At 35.8% G+C, this 10,853-nt stretch overlaps 1 protein-coding gene across 1 annotated transcript in view; it reads left to right on the top strand.

Moving 5' to 3' along the window:
* Positions 1-1,894: 1,894 nt before the first annotated feature.
* The window catches only part of apeh (acylaminoacyl-peptide hydrolase), a 29,215-nt gene continuing 20,256 nt past the window's right edge, over positions 1,895-10,853 (top strand). Inside the window, exons 1-7 of the mRNA XM_046871506.1 lie at positions 1,895-2,077; positions 5,085-5,214; positions 9,126-9,252; positions 9,353-9,440; positions 9,614-9,689; positions 9,839-9,930; positions 10,050-10,121. Coding sequence (XP_046727462.1) covers positions 2,033-2,077; positions 5,085-5,214; positions 9,126-9,252; positions 9,353-9,440; positions 9,614-9,689; positions 9,839-9,930; positions 10,050-10,121 — 630 coding nt within the window. The 5' untranslated portion in view covers positions 1,895-2,032. The remainder of the gene's footprint in view (positions 2,078-5,084; positions 5,215-9,125; positions 9,253-9,352; positions 9,441-9,613; positions 9,690-9,838; positions 9,931-10,049; positions 10,122-10,853) is intronic.

The raw sequence follows: 10,853 nt of genomic DNA, 5'->3' as shown, positions 1-10,853 counted from the left end.
TTGAGCTAGATAATGCTAAATTGCATACTGCAGCCATTACAACAACATGGCTTCATTCATGCCTGCAGTCCAGACCTTTCATAATTAAAAACATTTGGCGCATCATAAAAAAAAAGACACAGGACTTTAAAGCAGCTGGAATTTGGTATCAGACAAAAACGGGACTGCATTCCTCTCCCAATACTCCAGCAGTTATTCTCCTTAGTTCCCATATGTATATGGACTGTTGTTAAAAGAAAGAGAGATGCTACACAGAGGTAAACATGGCCATGTCCTGCCTTTTTGGAGACGTGTTCCAGCCATTAATTAAATTGTATTTTTACTTGAAATTGAACTTTTCATCATTCTAAACATTTGATATGTTTTTTTGTGTTCTATTGTGAATAAAATATGGGTTTATTAGATTTTTACATTATGGCATTCTGTCTTTATTTATCTTTTACACAACTTTTTTGAATTTGGGTATGTAATTTGGTATGATTCCTACGTCAAATAATTATTGAAATGTATGAAGTGACTTGAATAAGCAGATTAGTTTAGGAAGTTTTTTAGCATGGAGATGTAAGTTACTGTACATATTGTCATAGCCATTCATCCATAGCATAATTTTAAAGCTTAAACTATTAATATTTCAATAATTTGTGCATAGATTCTTTAGATACGTCAATATGCAGGAAAAGGTGTATTAAAAAAAACAGACAACCTGATATCAACCTGATGTCAAATTTTACCCTGCTAACTAATTATCCCAATGATCAAACTTAAACAATATAATTTGGTCACGAAATGTTTACTCCATTAAAATGGTACTGTTCCCCTGGTTTCTCATGTGATGTATCTGGCCTGTCCTCTTTCATTCTCATGCAATGTTTTTATAGACAGATTGTATGCAGAGTATTCTGAAAAGTTAAGATAAGTAACGAGATGGCAATAAAGTAGTGAAACTATTTTGCTCTGGACTCATTCAGTGTGTATACAGCAAATGTTTTGGAAACTAGAGACAGCTAGATCAAGCCTAAAGTATTGATAACTCAGTAGAGGTGCTTTATCGCATTGACTAATTCTCACATTAAAATATCAATCCAACCTCAGATTTTTTAAACAAGAGAGTTTAATGTAACGGGAATAGGAATGATTTCTTTCTACTCTGCCTTTGTTCATAACACAAAGAAGTCTGTGATTTATTTAAACCAGTAGAGTCAATCAGTCAGAGAAAAAAACAGCTTTGGAAGGAAAAACCTCATCATTCTCTTCTCTTGTTCTCTTAACAAATCACAAAAAAAAAAATAGAAAGAAACATGATGTAACAGATTAATTTTGGTTTGTATGACGGGTGATATTGTGTATTGTGTAACTGAATAGAAGTTAATTTGTAGTCTGTTGAGTAGTTAATAATAATGGATATCGGTATCGAATGCTATCTGTATTGATATCGACAGCCATGGTAAAAAAAAAAGAAAAGAAAAATAAATGACATGGCCTTTTTTTCTTTTCGCCCTGCACATTAATGATGGGTTGTTCATGAGCGATTTGCTAATTTGAACGTGTCTTTAATGTGATTTAAAAGAATAATTAGTCCCAAAGAGTGATTTGTTAATTTTGTACTGGACGTACATGAGCAAGCATTACAAAATCTCTGTAGGTTATGTACAGGAAACAGAATTAGGTAGTTTATTAAAACAAAAACAAAAACCACAAACCAGAAGATATAACAGTTGGGGGATTTGCATATTAAAAAAGTAACATTTTATACTATTTCTGATTGAAGGAACGAAATAAAATGATTAAAAAAAAGGTTTAGTTGCAAATTTGCTTATCACATGAACACCACATGTTCAGTAAACAACAGCTTTCTCCATGCCGAATGTAGAGGACTTTTATTCTGCAATATTGAAAGACTAGGAAGCATTCAGTAGGAGTCTTGTGCTTCTTGTTGCTGTTAGGACACATGTACTTTCGTTCTGATTACATGAATCAGACAGTGGACCTGTGATCGACAATTATTTCTGTATTCTCAAGCAAAACACAGATTATGAAAAACACGGAAGCGAATCTCAGCAGTGATATGGATCTAAAGGTACAGTAAATCAGGTTGCATTGTGGGGTAAAAGTTCCGGGTGTCTGGTCACTACACTGCACTTTCATAACAATGACAATTACATGTATTAAATAGAACTGGCATTCCTATTAATGATTTAATCAACATGCATTTTTTTTTAATCGTTAGATTGTGCATCGCTGGATCTTGTATTCAAATTAATATTTCCATATTGTTCACTAAAGGCGAAAAATACGTCACTAGTGTTATCCCGTGTGTCTGCTTCCTGCTCTGAGGCTGTTTATATTGTTAGGATAATGACGTGATTTCTAAAATATTGGCACAGTTTAATCATTCATTTCACTTTTATTTGTACTTTGTGTCTCATAACAATAAACATGTTCCCAGAGTGTGCTCTTAGGAAGAAACATTGAAAGGAAGAGTCAGACATTAAACATAACATTATGACATTATCACATTATTAACACTGATTATCTCTTCAGCATGACACCTGTTAGGGGATTGGATGTATTAGGCACCAAGTAAACATTTTGTCCTCAAAGTTGATGTGTGAAAAGCAGGAAAAATGGGTACGCGTAAGTATCTGAGCGCGTTTCACAAGGGTCATATTGTGATGGCTAGACGACTGGGTGAGATCATCTCCAAAACTGCAGCTCTTGTGTGGTGTCCCTGGTTTGCAATTGTAAGAATAACAACAACAAAATCCAGAAAAAGGCATTTAAAAAAAAAAAAAAAAAAAGTTATAAATTGATTTGCATTTTAATGAGTAAAATAAGATTTCTGGCTCCCACATTTCTTTCAAACATGTAATGAGCTCAGATTGGATGATATTAAATGGGAATGCTCCTAATCTCATATTGTTACCTGTATAAAATACACTTGTCCACAGAAGCAATCAATTAATCAGATTCCAAACTCTCCCCCATGGCCAAGACCTGTCCATGGATGTCAGGGACAAGATTCTATACCTACACAAGCCTGGAGTGGGCTACAAGACCACCGCCATGCAGCTTGGTGAGAAGGTGCCAACAGTTGGTGAGGTTTTGCGCAAATGGAAGAAACACAAAATAACTGTTTATCTTCCTCGGTCGGGGGCTCCATGCAAGATCTCACCTCGTGGAGTTTCAATGATCATGAGAATGGTGAGGAATCAGCCCAGAACTATGTGGGAGGATCTTGTCAATGATCTCAATGCAGCTGGGACCTTAGTCATCAAGAAAACAATTGGTAACACACTACGCCGTGAAGGACTTAAATCCTGCAGTGCCGCAAGCTCAAGAAAGCACATGTACAGCCCGTCTGAAGTTCGCCAAAAATCATCTGTATGAGTGGGACAAAATCCCTCCTGAGATGTGTGCAAACCTGGTGGCCAACTATAAGAAACCTCTGACCTCTGTGATTGCCAACAAGGGTTTTGCCACGAAGTACTAAGTACTAAGTTCTGTAAAGGGATCAAATACTTATTTCACTCATTAAAATGCAAATCAATTTATAACTTTTTAAAAATGTTTTTTGTTGTTGTTGGTATTCTGTCTCTCACTGTTTAAATAAACCTACCAGTAAAATTATAGAATGATAATTTTTTTGTCAGTGGGCAAATGTACAAAATCAGCAGAGGATCAAATAATTTTTTTCCTCACTGTACAGTCTGATGCCTGCAGGTAATAGACCTGTGAAAGCTCTGCTTTTTTCACAGAGGTAAAAGTAACCTCATGCACAATAGCCACCTTTTTGCAGTGAATGTTGGATAAAGCATGATGACAGTGAGTTTTCCATCCTTCACCTAAATTTTCACTGTGTCCTTGCTGGATTTCACAACTGATTCAGCCCTTCTCTCTCGGCAATATTTTCTAAAATGTATTCATATTTTGCAGTCTAACTTATTGCCATGTTTATAAAGAAGATTAATAAAAACACAATTTTGGCATATCAAATATTTGTTGGTACATTTAATTTATATTCATTGCATCGCTTAATTTTTTTTCTCCTCACTTATTTTATTTTAAGATTTCCAGTTAGCTTGAACAACTTAGACCCAAATTACTAAAACACTGGCGTTCACCAGTAGTAAGGTTGTACAATGCAAATATTTGCACTGCATACAGCTCACAGAAAAAAAAATCTATAAATGTTGCTTATGCTCAGGTATAAATGTCCACAGCCTGCACTCTCATTTATGGAAAAATACATAAAAAATGTAATAAATAAGGCTTAATTTTTTCCTGTATCAACATATTTGCTGCTCAAATTAACTTTAAGTAGATTACTTATGATTTATGATCAACCAAGAACAATAGCGCCACCAACAGACAGATTGGAATGACTGACGTGATTTCTAGCAGATTGTAGGTTCACACAGTGATTACACTTAATCAAAATCCCTAGATACTTTTTTTTTTTCTGTGTGTTTTCTATTCATAGATAATAATAAGGCACTATACTTTGGTTTGTGGAAACAAATTTTTTTTACTTACTGTATATAAATAACATTTTTATCACTTATATTTTTGGTTTGCTGCAAAATCTGCTATGACCATGATGAAGTATTTCTATTTTATCAGTTCATTATCTGATTAAATATGAGACATCACCACCATGTGTTTTGTGGTTAGCAGGTAATTAAACAGTGATTAATAAGCTACGATTGAAAGGACCTAATTGAAATGTGTCTACTCTTTCGATCAAATGTTCAGAGGCAGCCAGATATGCTGCATCCAAAATGATTAGCTTCAGTCAACCATTACTAAGTTGTTTCTTATAGTTGTAATGGTGATTAGGATAATGAGTAATTATATGGTTTTTAAAAAGGCTATTATCTTTATTAAAATCTTCTGAAGCTCTGCATTATGTCAGTTACAATACATTTAAATGTTGAAAGCAGCATGTGTTTTTTTTATGTCAGTACGTTTGCTACTTTTTACAGTTTGATACCTTTTAGGATATATCTTGCTGCAATTTTAAAGCTTATACATTCCCTTCCAACTTGTGTCCCTGAATTGCCTTTTTTCCCCCCCTGTGTTACAAGGTAATGACCAGCCCTGAGGAGATCGCAAAGCTCTACAGGGAGCAGAGTCACTTCCCGTCCCTGAGCCGTGCCGATGTGGGGCCGCTGATCACGTCTCAGTATGGAGGAAAGTACAACAACATTTACACAGGTGGGTTTCCCATAAAGCTGTAACATAACACATCATTTAAGAAATGTAGTTTATATAACAGTTTATGACAAGAGGGACCAGACAACAATTGCACGCTGCACATTCATCTAACTCGGGCCAATAACACAGAAGTTTCACTTACAAAAAAATCATGTAAGAATATCACAATCTTCCCTTTTGTTTCATTCATTTATTTTACAAATTAATATTAGGCATATCAAAGATAGCTTTTGCATGCAAAATATTTATTGTTTGTGTTTTTTACAAACCCGATTCCAAAAAAGTTGGGACACTGTACAAATTATGAATAAAAACAGAATGCAATGATGTGGAAGTTTAATTTTTTCATTCAATTTAGAATACAACATAGATGACATATCAAATGTTTAAACTGAGAATATCATTTTAAGGGAAAAATAAGCTGATTTTTTATTTCATGGCATCAACACATCTCAAAAAAGTTGGGACAAGGACATGTTTACCACTGTGTGGCATCCCCTCTTCTTTTTATAACAGTCTGCAAACGTCTGGGGACTGAGGAGACAAGTTGCTCAAGTTTAGGAATACGAATGTTGCCCCATTCTTGTCTAATACAGGCTTCTAGTTGCTCAACTGTCTTAGGTCTTCTTTGTTGCCTCTTCCTCTTTATGATGCGCCAAATGTTTTCTATGGGTGAAAGATCTGGACTGCAGGCTGGCCATTTCAGTACCCAGATCCTTCTTCTACACAGCCATGATGTTGTAGTTGATGCAGTATGCAGTCTGGCATTGTCATGTTGGAAAATGCAAGGTCTTCCCTGAAAGAGACGACGTCTGGATGGGAGCATATGTTGTTCTAGGACTTGGATATACCTTTCAGCATTGATGGTGCCTTTCCAGATGTGTAAGCTGCCCATGCCACACACAATCATGCAACCCCATACCATCAGAGATGCAGGCTTCTGAACTGAGCGCTGATAACAACTTAAGGTTGTCCTTATCCCCTTTAGTCCGGATGACATGGCGTCCCAGTTTTCCAAAAAGAACTTCAAATTTTGATTCGTCTGACCACAGAACAGTTTTCCACTTTGCCACAGTCCATTTTAAATGAGCCTTGGCCCAGAGAAAACGGCTACGCTTCTGGATCATGTTTAGATATGGCTTCTTTTTTGACCTATAGAGTTTCAGCCGGCAACGGCGAATGGCACGGTGGACTGTGTTCACCGACAATGTTTTCTGGAAGTATTCCTGAACCCATGTTTTGATTTCCATTACAGTAGCATTCCTGTATGTGATGCAGTGCCGTCTAAGGGCCCGAAGATCACGGGCATCCAGTATGGTTTTCCGGCCTTGACCCTTACGCACAGAGATTGCAGTTTTTCTCTGAGAAACTCCTTGATGATATTGCTCCACTATTTTTCGCCGCAGCATTGGGGGAATTGGTGATCCTCTGCCCATCTTGACTCTGCCCATCGTGACACTGCCACTCTGAGAGGCTCTTTTTATAGCCAATCATGTTGCCAATTGACCTAATAAGTTGCAAATTGGTTCTTCAGCTGTTCCTTATATGTAGATTTAACTTTTCCAGCCTCTTATTGCTACCTGTCCCAACTTTTTTGGAATGTGTAGCTCTCATGAAATCCAAAATGAGCCAATATTTGGCATGACATTTCAAAATGTCTCACTTTTAACATTTGATATGTTTTTTTATATTCTATTGTGAATAAAATATAGGTTTATGAGATTTGTAAATTATTGCATTCCTTTTTTATTCATAATTTGTACAATGTCTCAACTTTTATGGAATTGGGTTTGTATTTAATTTACCCATAATTAAATGAATACATGGTATTGTAGTATATTTTGGCTACAAGTTGCACATGCCACACTAGATAATTTCTAGAATAAAAATCAGCAAATCCCAACTGTCTTTCAACCTCCACTGGGTGAATTTGTTAACTACTAAGAATAACCAGGTTTCCTATTACAGATGGCATTTGCATTTGAAAAACCCTCATATACCATTAAAATCTACCATGATGTGCCAGTTTATGAATGTTGCTTTCACATCTTTTAAAAATACATGAATTTGGGCTGTATCACAACCCTTCCTACTACATTGGTAAATCAGTATAATAAATATTAGTTTCTTCCATTACTTATATGCTCATAAGTAGCATAACATAAATTTGTTAAAAAAATAAAAATAAATAAAAAGACAAGGCATGGGGCCAGTGGAAATTGTACTTAGGATTATTTCTTCAAAACTTTTGTGACCTAATGAAGTTAGCAACAAAACATGACAGGACATGCTTTTGAAAATTAATCAACAGTGGGTGGTCTGATGTTTAATATTTTCCAGTAACTTAATATGAATGACATGAAAACCGTTCAACAGTTTATAGTTACATTTAATATTTGAAACCTCCATAAAAGTTAGTTTATAGTATGTTATTTTATATCAGCTTTGAGCAGTTGTTCCTTCACCAACATTTTTTTTATCGATCTTGGGGGAAAAAGAAGAAAAATTGCTTCTTGTTGTATTACAGAGTAAACAGGAAGCAGGAAAAAGAAAAACAACCTTGAAAACAGGTTCTTCTGGCTGAAAAACCTGCCAAAAACTTTGACACTCAAGTCTCTTTCAGGGTGTTACTGATCTTATAACCTAGGCCATCTTTGTGGAGGGCAACAGGAGGGCCGCAGGTGTCTACACTTATGAACTTTACACAGGCTTTAACGAAAGACACGTTACACACGGTGTAACAGGTGAAATATGTTGCGCTTCCTTGGGAGCATAGTTGTTTTTTTGGGAATAGCCTGGCACTGCATTTTTCCGATATTACTGCATGTGTTCAAGACCGTGGAATATGTCCTTATTATTTTATGATGCTCATTTCTAAGTTTCTTTGACTAACCCGTAACGCTGTTGCCAAGAATAATAAAAAAGCACAAGTTTTGGAAACCTGTCTGTGCTTATATGATTTCTGTTGCAACTGGAGTTAGCGAGCTATCCCATGACCCAGACTCAACACATTACAACGGCTTGTATCTAAACAGTAGCCTACCAAGAAAGTCATTGTTCACTGTCTTCCTCCTTCCTTTCACAACTATTTCTCTCAGGAGTTTATCTTTTGGCATCGTCGTGCGTTAAAAAAAAAAAGTTTTTTCTCCCGATGCCGTGCAGCTCAGAAAACAGGTGAGGTGCGTTTTTCGTTTCCGTTTGGAAATTTCATTGGTTATGTTATGGGGTTCAGTTTTTTGGCTTGAAGTTTGTGAAACCGGGAAAAACCCAGGAAAAATTCATAAATAAGCTGCTTCGTTGTTTAAGCCGCGGGGTTAAAAACGTGGGAAAAAAGTACCGGCTTATAGTCCGAAAAATACGGTACACAAATTTGTATGGTCCTGTCAAGCAAAAACATGAACATGATGAATAGGACATGTGACTTTGCATGGTTACACAACATACATTATCTCTTAGGGTGTACTCACTTTTGTTGGCAACTATTTTGACAATAATGGCTGTATGTTGGGTTATTTTCAGAGGACTGTAAGTCTGTACTGCTATACAAGCTGCACATTAGGTACTCAAAACATATCCAAGTTTCATTTTTAGTTTTGTCTCTTGAAAAGATACTAATGGTTGCTGAAATGTGAGGTGTGTACTCACTTTTATGAGATACTGTATATAGACCAATTAGATACAAGAATTCAGTGGCACTGTGAAATAAACTGATCAGTGCCCAGATATGTTTCATTGCCAGAGATATTATTGAATATTGATGTAAATATTGTTTTATGTCTAGTAAATTAGTTATTTTCATCTTAGAAGTTTATTGAATGCTGTCTGTTAATAGGGGTATTATTACCAATGGTGATGTAAAGACAAAATTGTAATAATAACAAATATCTTTTTATTTTTCTTTCTTTTCCCAGAGTGGACTCAACGGGATCTGGAGAGGAATGAGATTGTTAAATTTTGCCGGCAGTACATTGTGTTTCATGATGATAAATTTATAGTTTATTCTGGGCCTTCTGGTAACTGCACAGAGATCAAGGGAGAGTATGTTTTTTTACCGACTTTTCACAGTATCAATGACTTTTCTCGTGAATATATGTGTCACGTTTTACTAAACAGTACTGTGTACTCTGCTTGTGTCCAGGTTGCTGAGCCAGGATTCTCCTTCCGGGGAAATGAAGGCTGTAGTAAGGGAGTGTTCATTTAAAGGAGAGGAGAAGCAGTTTCTTGAGGTGAACCACCATGAATGTGTTAATAGTTTTGCCTGTGAAACCCATACACATTCTTTTTATATTTTCATGTTATATATGCGCTGGTCTTCATATTTTATAGATACACGGTAGATAGATACACGCTCAATAAGTGCTTCCTGCGTTGTCTTTATACATATATTGGATGATTTTAGATCTGGCACAAGAGCAGTAAGATAAAAAGTCTCAACCTGACTGCACTGAAAAAGCATGGAAAGGTGTATGAGGATGGTAAGAATGAGAAAGTTTTCTTGCACAAATGAATTATTACCACTTAATCCAGAAATAAAGTTTCATTTACAGTGTAGATATTTCTAAGTGCATGAGAGCTTTAATGTTTATGTAGCATGATTTTGCTATGTTCTCTTTTCTTTTTGTAGAACAGTTTGGATGCTTGGTCTGGTCCCACTCTGAGACTCATCTCCTGTATGTGGCTGAGAAAAAGCGTCCCAAGGCCGAGTCCTACTTCCAGGTTTCAAACTTCACATGAAAGAGATGAAATCTGATTATTGTTTATTTGTTGAGGAAATGGTTTTTTTTTTTATGATAAAACCCTACTTTGTCGTTTGCTGCTCACTTTCACTTAAACAGACAAAATCTGAATCCAGTTTGCCTGATGATGAGGAGGTAATAAAGGCTGAGAAGAAAGAAGATACTGTCAAGGTAAAAGCAGTGAAAAGGCTAGCATCATAATGGTGTTATTTTCCTCTTTTTTATATAATTTGATGTGAAAATGAAAATATTGAAGAATAGCTAGTATTTGGTATAGATGTGTCTGATATATCTAGTATCTGGTAGTATCATGTTATGATGTTGTATAATTATAATTTCAAGCAGATGATAACAAATTGAATTTGATTTTTATTTGTAAATTATTTTCAAGTCAAGTTTATTTCTATAGCTTTTTTACAACAGACATAGTCTCAAAGCAGCATTTCAGAATTAAACAGTTAAGGTGAATTTATCCCTGATGAGCAGCCATGGCGACTGTAGCAAGGGAAAACTCCCTTAGATTTTATGAGTAAGAAACCTTGAGAAGATCCAGATTCAAAAGGGGAACCCATCCTCATTTGGGTGACATCAAGAGTGTGATTATAAATCTTAAAAAACAATACAAAACACTGGAGAGTGAGAACTAACATTAGCACCCTAATGTAAGATTATAAGTAATGTCCTTCCTACAATCTTATACAGTCATTTGAGGTTATGGAACCAGAAGCTACTGAGCATCTAATAAAATAGCTCAACATTTGCAATCAACACCAGCTTCTCCATGCAAGAGCCTTTACACACTAAAAGAGGTCCTATGTCCAAACTCCACATGAAGTGGGATCCAATTGGCACTGGTACGTCTCTAGATGGTTTGGGATGTTTGTGGGTTCAGCATTTACTTAA

This window comes from Silurus meridionalis, chromosome 17, assembly GCF_014805685.1.
Source record: "Silurus meridionalis isolate SWU-2019-XX chromosome 17, ASM1480568v1, whole genome shotgun sequence".
Classification (NCBI taxonomy): Eukaryota; Metazoa; Chordata; class Actinopteri; order Siluriformes; family Siluridae; genus Silurus; species Silurus meridionalis.
Note: the sequence above shows the minus strand (reverse complement) of the source record. Positions and strands in the feature narration are given on the sequence as shown.